The following is a 14,657-nucleotide window of genomic DNA, read 5'->3' on the forward strand; positions in this document are numbered from 1 at the left end:
GAAAAGAAAAAGACCACCTCTGGAAGTCTGGCTCAGATCACAGATCTAATCAGTTCTTTGCTATTAGATATCACCTGAACTACTTCCTGGGTAAGAAACTGGCAAATCTCAAGGTGCATGCATCTTCAGCCACAAGGTCTCCCCCCTTCCCCATCAGGACTTAGGGTTAAATACTAGAAAGCAGGTATGTTTTGCTAGCTTGAAGAAATATATCAATGCAAGGTACAGAAAGTTTTCAGTCCTGCAGGGAGCTGAGCAGCCAGCTCCCTGGACAGTCAGGGGAAGCTCAGTTACTCAGCTCTTTGCAGGGCTGTGCTCTACAGACCCAAACCAGTATTAGCTGGCATCAGCAGGGAGCTCTGGATCAGTCCCTACCTGTGAAAGTTACTGTCCAGTACCAGAAACAAAAACTTCATCTCTGTCGTGCTTATTAGAGCTGGAGAAGCTCTAAATCCAGCACCACAAATGCATACATGTATCATTAAAAAGAACCCCCAAACCAGCACCCCCGTTACCTTCCACAGATATAGTCTGTTGCACTTATTAACGAAAGGTGACTGAGCAATGGCAATTTGTTACAGGTCAGGCCCACTCCTGAAGCTACCATGCGGATGCGCCACTAGCTCCTTGCTCTACAGCAATCATGCAGTAGTTCTCAGTACAAGGCTACAACATCCAGTTACAAATTTGATACGCAACTGCTTAGGACCGGCTTTAGGGAGGAAAGAAAACTCCTGCCAACATTTAGAACCACTTAGAAACATTTAGAAACTTAGAACATTTAGAACAATTTAGAAACCACTTCACTGTTTAAAGTTTGATGGGAGCATCCCAAATTGGAAATCAACCCATTCTGTTTCTGCCTCTACATAGAGAGGCTGGTAAGGGTTTAATTAGCCTATATGCTCAATTAAAAACAATGAATGCAAGGAAACAACAGTGATGGTCCCTCAAAGTCACCCTCAAATATACAAATTCCAAGTTCTGTACTGTGCCAGCACTTTGTAAGGATTCAGGGATAACATGCAGAACACGTATTATGCTCCTTTCCATGTTGAAAGGCTTGGTAATTAGACTGGTGGATACAGCTGAAACTGTGTGCCTAATGACAGCAAACCTACCAAATTCTCTTTTTCTGGGAAAAAAAATACGAGCTGAGTAGCAGAAGAAAACTCACTGTGAGCAGAAGATGCAACTCCAAACAAGTCAATACAAAACCTCAGACCACAGCACACAGTTGCACTGCACAGTTGTTCCCCAGCACCTCCAAGAGACAAACTCCCAAGCTCTCCTTTACGCACAGAACCACAGAATCCGATCAGACAACTTCAGTGCGTAAGCGCAACTCCTTGTCTTTGTTACTGAAGCATTTCCTCTGGACTTGATTTCTAATTATTAATGGTTCAGTACAAACTGTTCATTTTCACAGAACACAGAAGTACTCTGAAGCATTAAAGTCTAAAAGGCAAGTCAAATGTCTCAGTTTTTTCCCTTACTGATATAAGTATAGTGCTCTAATTCTCCTTAAAATAGGATTAGTTTTCTTCCTCAGATTGTGAAGAATAAAGCACTGTCTTTTTCTCTTCCAGGATTTATTTTTGGCTGGATGCTTTATGTAACACATTCCTGAAAAATTAATTTACAAAAGATGTAAGACCTTCAGCTACTCGGTGGTGCTGAGTGCTTTATTTTTTGTGTTGTGCAGTTTCCCCGTCTTCCTTTTATGTAAGGTAGCATGAATTCCACTTTGCAGCTTCATTCAATATTCAACGCAACTGGGCCACAAAGAGATGCCTGGGAAGTTAACGCTGCCAAACTCACCAGAGCCATGTAGCTACCCGACCCAAGGGCCTGCCCTTGACTTCAGTGGAGCTGCCTAAATTCAAGTCCACTGAGCATCTGCCCCACTGGATCACAACATCTATATAAAATTATTAGTATTTGAAACATTTCACCTTTTTTTTTCCTCTTGAGAAGACTAGAGTATTAAGAAAAATCTAGTATTTTGATCGTATTTGAGAGTGTACTTGGTTAAAAAATCATCAATTAAAAAAATACACATTCACTTGAAAATAGGTGCTCCTTTGCTTTTGATAAGCTAAACAAATCACCTGCCTTGACAAATAACTGGATGTTTATACCAGTATCAGGGATAAAAGAGAAAGTTGCTAAAAACAGAAGTTTTGGAAAGGCTAAAAAAATGACAGTTGCACCCAAAAAAAGCATAATATAACCAAGCTTTAAAGACTCTTCATTTCCATAACAAAATCAGATCCCAGCACGGCTGCAACTGTAACAGACAGAACTAGGAAGGCTATTCCCAGACAAAAACAAATACTTCACCACCAGGCAACATTAGCCACCTTATGCCAACATCCATGCAGTAAACAATGAGCAGCCAACTCCTCAGAATTATTCCCACATCAGCCATGGGGATTGTTTAGCATCATTTCTCAACAGCAGTAAACTGACACAGAACTGGGCTCAGTACAGTGACATACATCCCCACCACCAGCTGAAAAAAAAAATTTAAAAAATCACCAGCCCTCTAAGTTCCAAGCATGCAAGGCTGGTGGCATCAGAAACGGGTAACATTGCTCAGTAGAGGGCAGCAGGAAACAAACCAAAACCAATAAAAATCCACTAATTCCTAAAATAGGGGCCATGATCTTCATCAAGGCCAAGGCAGTTATGCACAGGTCATCTGCCTTAGAAAAACAATTAATTCTGATGGTGTTTGGGATCACAGTTCAAACTGAAGTGGGTTTGCAAGTGGGAGAGCATGTTAACTTCCTGCAGTCAAAGGAGACTCTTCATAACAGCACAAAGCACCTTTGTATGGCACCCTCCCCTTCACCTCCACATCGAGCCAAAAAGGAAAATATTCTCAGGGCGATCTGTGTCTTTTTGGTAAAGGGAGACTATCAGAAGTTTCTGCACCTAATCACAGCAGCCTGGAGTGCAAGTACAAGTCCTTTTTAGCTCAGCTTTGGCTCAGTCTGAAAGTGATTTAAAATATCACGCGTGTTTGGGATTTACAAAGTTACATAGACCTTTTAAATGAGACTATATATAAAGGCCTTTAGCCTTCAGGTTGTCTTCAGCATGGCCAGACAAAAAAGCCTTTTTGGAAATTCTGCAACTTTTGGTAGCAGTTGTAGCTCAGACAGCCAAGCTATAATTTCTATACCAAGTAATGAATGAACACACTGAGTTCTGGGCTGAACTGAATCTCCAAGTGCCCATCGAGTGCCAGCCCTGAAAGGTTGCTGCTGACATGACAAGTACAGCCTGCTCCTTTCTTTTTCAGCTTCTGTGTCAGCACCCATGCACAACTCCCACACAGAAAAAGCACAAACTATGCCAGACTTCTTCAGTAAACACGACCCACTTTTGCAAAAGAGATTAAGCAACTCTTGACAGGGCAAGTGGACATGGTAAACAGGAGAGAGCATTTAAGGACAAGTCACAACACATGCACCAACATTAGCGTGACTCCTCAGTTGCTAATAAAAGATGTAGCAACCCACTGCAAAACTAGGCATGTAAATTCACTGGGTATGTGCAGCATTTTTTTCAGAGGAATCCCAATTGCCTATAGAACTGACAGCTGTGTTAACAGGTTGGAAATCTCTGCTTTGTTTAGCATACATGTTCGGTTGACTGAAAACCCAGAAAGCAACTGGAGTAGTCCAAAAACCATGATGGCTTTTATTTTTAAACTGGGATAATCTTGTGATCAAGTGTTCTCTCGATCTGAGTGGCAATTTCAGCAGCAGTGCCATCGCCCAGACTCACTGATTTGCCTGGAGCCAGTGAGTGTCCAGTGAAATGGTTCTGCTCCATCTCCCCCAAACGCTCACAACTTGTTCCAAATGGACTATTTTTGAAGGAAGCCTACAAAAAACAGTTGATCAAAAAGAACGTACAGCCTCGCTCCCCACAAGGGAAAAGTGATTAATACTTTAACACTACTTTTTCCAGAAACCACCATTCTGGAAAGACTGTAACCCCATATGAAAGACAGGACACATTGCAGACCGCTGTATCTTGCCATATACCTGTGTTGCTGCCAGAAAGAGCAGCTGTCCCCATCTCATCCACACAAATATTCACGTGGCTGCCCACTGCGCCAATTCCCTGAGCTGATTCCTCATGTGGCCATGTGAGTACCAGTGCTAAGGATGGAACAGGAATAAGAAGCACGGTCAGGGGCAGCCTGGGACTCTCGCTGCATAAGAGAGGTCAGGGCAGTCCATGGAAAATAACCAAAGATAAGCCTGGGCTCAACCCTGAAGCAAATTGCAGGAACAGAAGTAGTGCTTTTGGAGAGGCAACTAAAACTTGGACACCTCTATCCTCCCAAACTGGCTTTTATTTTTTTTTAAAAGGCTAGCCAGCTTTTAGATACACACAGGCCTCTCCAATCACACAGTGAACTCTGTCTTCCTTCACCATCCCATCTCTCCAGCATCATCCTTCCTCTCCTACTGTCATCCTTCCTCTATTTTCTCTGTTCCTGTGATGCTACATTTTCCAATTACCTTCCTCTTCCACTGGGTGACCCTGTCTACCCATCCATTCTCCTAAGGACACAGCTTTTTAACTACTTTTCATTACAAAGAAAAAGCGATTAAGAGACAAGCTACAGGACAAACAAAGAGACCCATCGCCTCCAAGATCGCCAGCCCCAGGGAACGACCACGAAGGCAGATGGGGCTGAGCTCTGCCCATGCTTCAGACAGGCATTCTCCCAAGCATGGCACTGCTCTCAAACGCTGCCTTCAAGCTTGGCAGAATCACTCCGGGGCTGCGCTGGCAAACCCAGCTCTGCCAGACCACGGAGTGTGGGAGAGCCCAGGACACTGCCTGCACCAATCTGTAGAGCACATCTGTAGTCTATTCTCTAGTCAGTTTTTAGGCTGCAATTTTTCCAGGCAAAGACTATGTTTCCACTGTCCCTGGTACACTCTGGTTTAGCGCCCTACAAGAAAAAACGAACATTGCCAGTGATTTATTTCATTGGAAACAACCTTTATTAGCTACCTTTCAAATATTAATCCAAATAATTTAAGGCTTCCCCACACACACACCTGAGCGCTGCCAAGTAAGAACTTTTGCTGGCAACTTTTCTTAATCCAGAGGAAGTAGTAAGGTGTTGATGCAGCATTGTGTGAGTGATGCAGATTAGAAACATTATAAACAATTAAATTTTATTTTTTATTATTTTCCAGTATGGGGTCAAAAAAAAAGGAAGCATACTGAAAGGTTCACTGATCCAATTTAATTTTCTCAGTCTATTGCCACTTCAACACTTGAATTCACTATGACAATAAGCTAAAAGTATGCATGTTTGTTGCAAGAGCAGAACCCTCACTCCTGCACAAATCATAAAACCACTCACTTATACATAACTTAGACATTTCGTAGTATTCCCACAAGACTACTGTTTTCTTGCCTATGGATGCCTGCTTTCAGAAGGCCCTGTTTTCATGGCTAATGGATACTATCTTCTGCTATTACAAGTGATGGAACCTCTCTAGACTAATACGACCTATTACAAGTGACTCAAGCACTAGGAATACCTCCATATCCATTTCCGACTCCTGAGGCTCAGACAGCGTGGTATTTTAGTCAGTCAGTCCAGTTCATGTGACAGATGTCAGAAAACACAGCCTGTCCTGTCAGTCTGCCTCTTTCCTAAGGAAGCTGTCACGTTCCCAGAGACCTAATGGCCTTTTGGAAATGCTTTGAATCACTAAGGAAGATCCTCACCCCTAACAAAAATCTTTCAAGTTTGATGAGAAGACTCATTATACATCCTGCCCAAGTCCCAGGATGCAATTTTCTGGTCATACTGTGGGGTACAAGCTATAGCCACACCCGCTCTCCTAATTTATCTTGTGTCACAGCAGCTGTTTACAATGTCTCATGAGAAAACAAACAAGCAAAGGAGTTTCCTTTCCCAAGATACATTTGACAGAACTTGCTCATCCAAGAACATCTGACACAGGCAGACTGTTTTTAAAACCATCCTCCCACTTCTTCTGCCACACTGACCAAACTCAATGGCTTAGAAAGCTGAAGTTGCATCAAAAAGAGAGTTTAAGTGAGTATGTATATTGGTTTGACGCTGTTCTAAGGAGAAAGGAACCGCGATGTTCAGAGCATGAATTGGGTCTGATGTGATACTTGGTTATTTCACTCGCAGGAGCACAGGGTAAGGAACCATTTTACAGCGTGCATCCCACAGTTATTGTCAAATGGTTTCAGTTGCGAGGGGTCTCTAAAACAAGCGATGAAGGAGGGGTTCATAGGCCTGATCTGCCCTCCTCAGCACACCTGGAACCCCCACTGGCACCAGGGGGTGTTGGAGACAGCAAGGAGGCAGGACCTGGCCTCTCAGCATACCTTGGTACTGAGCTTCATCTACGTATTCCACACATGCACCGTAAACGACTTGCCCAATGCTGTCATTTGGGTTTAGAGCTGCCTATCTTCATTTCCGCATATGTCACTGCCACTATGCCTCAGACCAGTCTTAGGACTGCTGAGTGGTTCTTCTGTGCATCCCATTCATCAGAGCAATCAAGTCCAGTTGCCCCAAGCCACACTAAATGGTGTTTGAGCAACTAAGCCACCCTACACACATTGCAGGAACTGCCTCACAGCTCCCAGAATTTCTTCATACCTGCAACACAGGGCTTGTGAAATCTGAGTAGACAAATGCCTTCCAGCCTGTTTCACTGTTAGAGGAACCTCCCCATCCTCCTTTCCCACTACAGCGGAAAAGGCTTGCTCAGGACATTCCTCGTAGTGGTGGTCACTCTTATGCACAAAAAATAAAGCAAAACCTCAAACCAGATACACTATGCCTCTAATGCAATATGGATCATGGAATGTGATACGTATCATGGTTTAAAGTAGAGGTTACAGTAGAAGATTTGCATCATTAGTAACATAAGACATGTGACTTCCTGGTCTGCATAGGAAAACCAAAGCAAGGATTGGTATCTACTGTTTGCAGATTTCATTACAGTTCTGGATGTCCCACAATTAGAGGTGAAGACAACTGCACAGGCAAGTAGTCAACATCAATAGAGCTACATTAGTTGGTAGATCCCGCTGCTTACCTGTTTAGCATGCAAAATAGTGGAATTCCCGCTGAAAAATCTCACCCGTTGAATTCCAAGCTAACTTCTTGGAACTAGGTCGAAGTAAACCACCCAGTGCCAGAGGAAGAGGAGTTAAACTCTACTTTTACACTACTTAAGACTCCAAAGCAACCAGAAATGTCATGAGTGACGTTTCATCTGCTCAGGTGCCTTGACAAACCATCTCCACACATTATTTGCTGATCAGATTTTATTTTCCCCCCACAATATTAAATGTAATTACTACAACCTTCAGCCCAGCCAGTATGAATATATGGCAAGAAGTGTCACTGGGCCAGTGCATTTTGATTTCACACTTCTTGCCATATATTCACACTGACGGGGCTGAGAGGTGTAGTAATCAGAGTGTGCCAGCTATCCCTTGATCTTCTTGGATACACCATTACTCCTAAGAATCTGGAGTAGTGGCTGACCTAAAATGCTACTTCTGCAGGAATCAGTCCTCCTTCAAGTGAGGAAACTGCTGTCTCCCAAGAGTTGAACTGAAGCAGTTCTCATCGCACTCATGTCATTAGCACAAGCAAACATTCACTGTTATAATTTTAAAATAACTGGCTACAGAGGCCACATCCTGAGTTCCTGACTGGAAGATATATGATGAGCACATGAAGAACATAAGGAAAAGTTTAAAAACATTTCTTAGTGACTATGGTAATTTGAGACAGTATTTCCTACTGACGTCTGGAGGATTGCTCTGTGAGTTAGTTCAAGTAACTCTCTTCCTCTGAGAACACACTAAACATGAAGAAACAGTGTGGTCAAAACATCAGCAGCTCATAGTACCCTCTGAATTCCTCTCCTGTGTCTCATCGACCCACAGTTCACACTGTATCTGTCAAGCTGGAACAGACTGTAGTTCTGGTAAACTGTGTTTTAAGACAAGCAGATGCACCAGTATCAGGCTGCAGTTACACAGTCAGATGACACACTGCCTAAACAGATAATGCACTGGGTAAAGAAAGAGCATGTGGAGAGGCAGAAGCTGTTACCTGTGGGTGGAGAGGGAAAAGTATCCACAGAACGAAACAGCTCCTCGCTGTCTTCAGAGCTGTGTGGAGGCAGAAAGCGCTCTGCTAGGTCACAAACAGAGGGTAGGTCCAATATGCTGCTCTCCTCCAAGTGATGACTTGGTGATGTCTCTTTTCCTTCCATGGTCCCACTGCAGAGACACAAATGTGACCAAGCTGGGGTTCTAGAGCATCAAAATCTAAGCAGAAGTCAACACAAATGATTGCACATTTTTGCACTGCTTTATGAGCTGAGAGAAGCTGTTCTAGCATATTCATACTTCATTTAAGAAAATAAGAGCAAATTTAAAGATGTAAAGGAAGAACAACAGCAAAACCCATAAACAACAGCCCTCAGCCCTAAGCAGGATAACGAGGAGTCCACAACAAATCTGACTTTCCTAGAAGCTTCCCAGAAGTACAGATTCAGGCCCCAAAACTAGAAAGCTATGGATTTGTCGTGGTTTAACCCCAGCCGGCAGCTAAGCACCACGCAGCCGCTCGCTCACTGCCCCCCCACCCCTGGGATGGGGGAGAGAATCAGGAAAAAAAACTCGTGAGTTGAGATAAAGACAGTTTAATAGGACAGAAAGGAATGAAAAACAATTATAATGATAATAATAATATGACAATAGCAATACTAAAAGAATTAAACTATACAAAGCAAGTGGTGCACAATGCAATTGCTCACCACTCGTTGACCGATGCCCAGTTAGTTCCCGAGCTGCGATCCCCCCTCCCAGTTAACTCCCCCCAGTTTATATACTGGGCATGAGGTCATATGGTATGGAATAGCTCTTTGGCCAGTTTGGGTCAGCTGTCCTGATGGTGTCCCCTCCCAGCTTCTTGTGCCCCTCCAGCCTTCTTGCTGGCTGGGCACGAGAAGCTGAAAAATCCTTGACTTAGTATAAACACTACTTAGCAACAACTAAAAACATCAGTGTGTTATCAACATTCTTTTCCTACTAAATCCAAAACACAGCACTATACTAGCTACTAGGAAGAAAATTAACTCTGTCCTAGCCGAAACCAGGACAGGATTATATTCCCTTCAGGGTATATTATGTGTGCAATTTAAAAGGAAACATGTTCTATAGAGTCCCTTTCCACTGATGCTTCTAGAAGTCACAAGTTAAACCCATCCCTCCTGGCTCTGTTCATGAAGTTCATCATGCTCACTAGCAGAAGGAAAGAGCATCTTAAAACTTGGTAGTCTCAATCTCACAGGGATGGCAAGGATTTTCCGGTGTGGAGACACTAGGGCAGCTGTGTTGTATACCCTGTGCACAGCACTTTGGAAAGCTGCAGTTGAAGCATCTCCACATCCCAACGCACTTCTGAGCTCCCTCAACCAGTCCACCACCACAGGGGGCAGGAACACACAGCTGAGTGGAGAGTAAGACCGGGCTGGTGCCACTCTGCTCCACATCAAGCACCACAGTGGATGGGCAACTCTTTTGGAGAGGATGAAACTAAAGTGTTCCAGTCCAGCAGCTCCAAGCACAGCCACACAAGTGTCTGGGGCAGGAGAGGAGTGAAAGGCAAAAACTTGGTGGGGCAGGAGCTCACAGAATGACAAACGGAGAGAGCGAGTAGGAGTCCTTGGGCCAAAGCATGATTAGCACTGACTCAGTAAGAGGGGCTCTCAAGGAAAGACATCTGCAAGGAAAGATGCAGAATAGTCCCTAACACCCTCAGTTTCCACTTGATACCTCAGCCACTAGCCTTTGGTCACCCTGTACAACCCCTTGCAAGGCAGGTGAGACTCTCCACTAACAGTAAAGGCTCTGAGCAGAGCACTGTTGTACTCCAGCTCACACCTGTAGCAACACCAAATAGAGGAGGAATTGACCCAGTCCTTACTGCAAGGCCTTATGCCAGGAGGACTTTTAGGCAGGAGCTTCACTTAAACACCCACTGAGCACTGATGATGAGATTGAGTGGGGTAAATGTGAGCTGACATCATGTGTTTTTCCCCTCACTCAATCTGTTTTCACCCTTAACAGATGAAGCTTTTCATGGAAAAAACATGGACAGAACAAGAGAGTTTCTTGTGACATGTGAATTTAGTTTCCAGCTCTTAGAAAGACTCCAGGAGATTTTGTGCAAGTTTCTTCTTTCATCTGTTTTGTCTACTTACATGCAATAAGAAAAAGCAGATTGTGTCTAGCTGCGCTGCCCCCTCCACCAGCTGTATCCTTCTGCTATTTTGGTAAAGAGTGATAGGACAGAAGAACCACATCCAGTGGTCAGGCAATGGCTCGGGACCATGCAGGCTCACACTTGAAATTTCCTCTTCTATAAAACAAAGAGGGCAACACACTCTTATCTCAGGGGTATTGTCAGTGAGGAATGTTACAGCCACAGGGGCCAAAAAAATCCCTAGAAGGCATTAATCCTGAAAAATGAAGTAAATACCTTCATGCAGACTTTTTTTTTAAAAAACACCATTCCTTAGGTGCTTCTGTGTTGAGTAAGCTAAGACACACCTCTGACCTTTGCAGAATGCTGACTAACTTACTAATGAACTGAGTGGAGATGTTGGCTGTGATATGGGAGGAGGCCAGCTGCCTTGCCTTGGAGGGACAAGCAAGGTCAGTGCATTCACAGAAAGTTTCCAGGAAAAACAGAGTGGAAGGTTAAAAACAAAACAAAGTACACAACCCTCTGCCCCCTCAACAGTCACTTCAGAGGGAAGCTTCTCCTCCCTCGCTCTTCATGTCCCAAAACAGAGATGATATGTGTGTAACGAACACAGAGAAGGAGAAACTTTCCTCAAATACTGTCTTCATGATTTCTGCTACTTTTTAAGTACACAAATATTTTAGAGAACAAAACTGCCTATTTCAGTCCTTAGTCTGGAAAAAAAAAACCCACACCAAAAACCCAACCAATCCTATCCCTCCGAGGGCAAGTGGGAGATTATAGCAAGAGGAGCTGCTGGTGTGGTATCACAGCAGCTTAGGGCTGCCGTTGATATGGGCTGCTGTGATCCTGGCCATCTCTGCCAGCTGCCTGTGCCGGCCTCCTTCCTCATATTGCTATGACAGGGCTAACAACATGTGCAGCCATGTGATGATCAGGTCCAGCTAAAACAAATCACCTTTTTAAAAAAAAAAAAAAAAAAAAAAGTTTTCCCTTGGATCAGCTCCCTCTAGTCCTCCTAAGTCAACTATACAGCAGTTCTACTCCCAAAACTGATGGTGAGACTTGTTTGTTAGGATAAGCAAGACCTCAGCCCTGGGCCTTCACACATGTGAAAGAGACACACTATGACCTCTGTGCCATACCTGGGAACAGCACTGATGTGGAAGCAGTCCGCTTGGACGGAGTCCAGGAGCAAACAGTCTGTTACTGCTTCAGGATCCCCTCCTTCTTCCTTCATGGTTTGTCAATCCCAGCTCGCTGGAATGAAACAAACAGGTCGGTTACATGCTTCGCATCAGCTGATCGGGCTGATGGATGGTGTGACCTTTCAAAGCACATATGCCAGCCGATGTCAACAGTCAGTCATCGCATATACCACTGTTTGTCAGGTCTGGTACAGAGAAAATTTTTTTCTAGGAATCAAAACCAGCACATCTAGTAATGCCCTTGAACCTTTTGACAGCAATGGAGACCTCCTGGAAAGGGGTCAGTACAGTCTAGAGATAAAGCCAAGATTTTCTTTACAAGAAGCTGCCAGATGGGCTGTTTATTCAAAACCCCTAAAGCAGAAAAGCAAATTACAGCTGGCATCCTTTCCTCCCTCTTGCAGAGGAGCAGGTATTTCCCCAACAGGTTCATCTAGCGGTGCTTTGACACCAACACTGATAGCTTGTGCTGCATCAAACTTCAAACAGGAAATGTGTTTTAAGAGGGCTACGTAACCCAGTGTGTGGAGCAAGCCACAGGCCCACGAAACCCAAATCCTGTTTCCCACCCTCTGCCATTACCTCATTATTTTCAGTGAGCAACTATGACAAACATACTTTCAGGAGGAAACTGCATTTTCCTCCGGGCCACCCTTGACCGGTGGCACTGCACTCCTACCAGGAATCTCCGAAATGCACGCCACCGGTCCTGCACAAACACGCCGGGTCGACGGCGTGCCGTGGGACGTGCGATGGGCACGTCAGTGTGTGCGATGCGCTGGCCTTACCGGCTGCCCTGCTCAGCTGGTTTTGGGGGGTGCAGGAGAGGAGGTTCTCTTCCTCCGAGCCTCGTTTCTTTCCCCCTTTCCTGCAGGCAGAGACACGTGTTATTTCAACAACCGCTCCCTTAGCAGCAAAGGGAAACAAGAGCAACACAGGGCAGCCCCTCGTCGGCCTGGTGCGAGCCAGCCCCCCCCCAAGCCAGAACACCCTGCGGCCTCGCCATGGCTGCCGGCGCCGCCCCCTCCCCCCCGAGGAGAAAAGCAGGGTCCAGCACCCCACGGACAGCAGAACATCGTGGAGGGGAATAAGGGGAAAGCCAAAAGCACGCCAGGGCTGCCCCGGACCGGTCCGGGCCATACGCCCAGAGCCCCCCTCAGGCCCTCCTCCCCGCGGCCGGGCGGGAGACGATGAGCCCGAGCACCGCCCTCCCGCTCCGAGGACGCCGGCCGCCATGTCGGCGAAGGGCGAGGTGAAGCGGGCAGAGCCATCTTGGCTGCGGGCAGGCGCAGCCGGAGGGGCCCCGGGCACAGGGCTGCGGGCCGGGGGCGGAGGGGGGACCGGCGAAGCCCACGCTGACACGGACCCGGGCGGCAACGGCAGACGCGGCACCTCCGGGCCGGCGAAAGCGTCTGTGCGGGCGGCGGGTCCGCCCCTGGGGGCGGTTGGGCCGGGGCGCCCCGCGGGGCTGCGGGCGGGCTTTGTGTGGGGAGAAAGAGAAAAGAGAAAAATACATAGAGAGAAATATGGGGGGTGGGGGTGGTATCAAAGCTGTTTCCAGTCATGTTTTCCTCAAAACACATTTAATTCAGTTTTAAATCTCTGAATTCAGAGGGAGAGAGGTTTTGGTACCACTGCCCCTCACCTGGGCGAGGTGAGGCAGCAGCAGGGCTGCCAGCGGCACCATCCTGTGCCTGGCACACAGGTTTTTGTCTTGGCCAGCTCAGGACTTGGTCATTTTACACGGCCGCTGTACAAGCCCCGACCCAAGACGCAGCCTGGAAAAGCCCTGAGCAGGTAGGGCTGTGCTGGGTCCGCAAGGTGAAAACATCATAGTGGGGCCCGGAGAAAAAACAAACACAATTCGCACCCGGGACGTAAGCAGGTGGGTAGGCTGTGAGTCTTCCTCCTAGGGCTTACAGAGCTCATCTACAATAATTCATATGGAGGTCAAGGAAACATGAGGCCTGTCATCAGCTGATGCACACCAAGGGTGTCCACGCTTTCCCACGTGGCACAGAGGAGCTTAAGAGGCAGCACGGTGGAAGCACTGCAAACCCTGCTGAGAAACAGGATACGAACCACACTGAATTTGGGTCATACACATCGCTTCAGCACATAGCATGATCGTCGCGTGCTACGATGGCCACGACAGGCGTGGTGACAAGGACCCCAGCAGCAGTCATGGAGGAGTGACACAGACCTCCTGACCCTCTTAACAGGGGTGCAGCGAGTGCTCCCAGACACATGCTGGATGCTTTCCCAGCAAAGAGAATATATTGCAGTGCCGCCTGACAGAGCATGCGTGGCACAGCCAGACATCCTGGGACACTGCCGCCGGCAGAGGTCAGGGAGCAGCCCCTTTTATTGTCTGGGCAGGTAGTCGGGGAGGAAAGCTGCCGGCCGGCCTGCCGGGGAAAAGTGCTGCCAGGGGAGAGCTGGCTGCGCTTCTTGGCACGCACGCTGCCAGTGGGACTGGGAAAGAGCTGATAGTTTTTTCCAAGAGCCTTTGGACTGCGAAGTTACTGGTGGCAAACTGATGTGTTTACAAGGAAGTCGTTAAAAGGAAGTTGTTAAAAGGAAGAAAATAAATTTGAAGTCCCATGGCTGCCAAGAGGGCTTGATTTTTCTCCCAGGTGAGCTGGCTCGAGCCGGGGAAGGTTCCCACGGGGAGAGCCTTTGAGTCTGCTTTTCAGGCACAGCAGCTGCAACTCTGCCTTGTACTTACAGCCCCCCTTGAGCCAGGCCTGGGCTTTTGGGGTCACCACGCAAGTAGAGATGCAAACCTAGCCACCTCCTGGGCTGTAACTAAATGCAGACACTGTTCTAGTGCCAGGCTACCTCTTGCCATTCACTGTCTGTCCCCAAGAACTACCCATCCCTCTGGGGAGTGGGATGGCACCTTTTCTATGAGCTGGAAGGCAGCACCCCAGCGCTTCATTTCCTTGCAGGGAGTGGGGCTGGAGCTGAGCTGGGGAATGCAAAACATCAGCCCATCTGCTTTATTTAGCTATGGGTGCACATGCAATATTACAGCATCCAGAAGCCAGCCATCTCTGTGATTTCACCCCACTGGATCATTCCAAGTCTCTGCCATTAGAAAAGCTCTGGCAGTGGGGAAC

General features: G+C 46.6%; 1 protein-coding gene across 1 annotated transcript in view; it reads right to left on the minus strand.

The window, feature by feature from the left end:
- The window catches only part of SHLD1 (shieldin complex subunit 1), a 47,444-nt gene extending 35,052 nt beyond the window's left edge, over window positions 1-12,392 (minus strand). The window contains exons 1-4 of the mRNA XM_050893750.1: window positions 12,324-12,392; window positions 11,473-11,587; window positions 10,323-10,480; window positions 8,165-8,334 (exon numbers count right to left, since the gene is read on the minus strand). Coding sequence (XP_050749707.1) covers window positions 8,165-8,327 — 163 coding nt within the window. The 5' untranslated portion in view covers window positions 8,328-8,334; window positions 10,323-10,480; window positions 11,473-11,587; window positions 12,324-12,392. The remainder of the gene's footprint in view (window positions 1-8,164; window positions 8,335-10,322; window positions 10,481-11,472; window positions 11,588-12,323) is intronic.
- Window positions 12,393-14,657: the final 2,265 nt, after the last annotated feature.

The sequence above is a fragment of the Gymnogyps californianus genome, chromosome 3 (genome assembly GCF_018139145.2).
Source record: "Gymnogyps californianus isolate 813 chromosome 3, ASM1813914v2, whole genome shotgun sequence".
Lineage (NCBI taxonomy): Eukaryota > Metazoa > Chordata > Aves > Accipitriformes > Cathartidae > Gymnogyps > Gymnogyps californianus.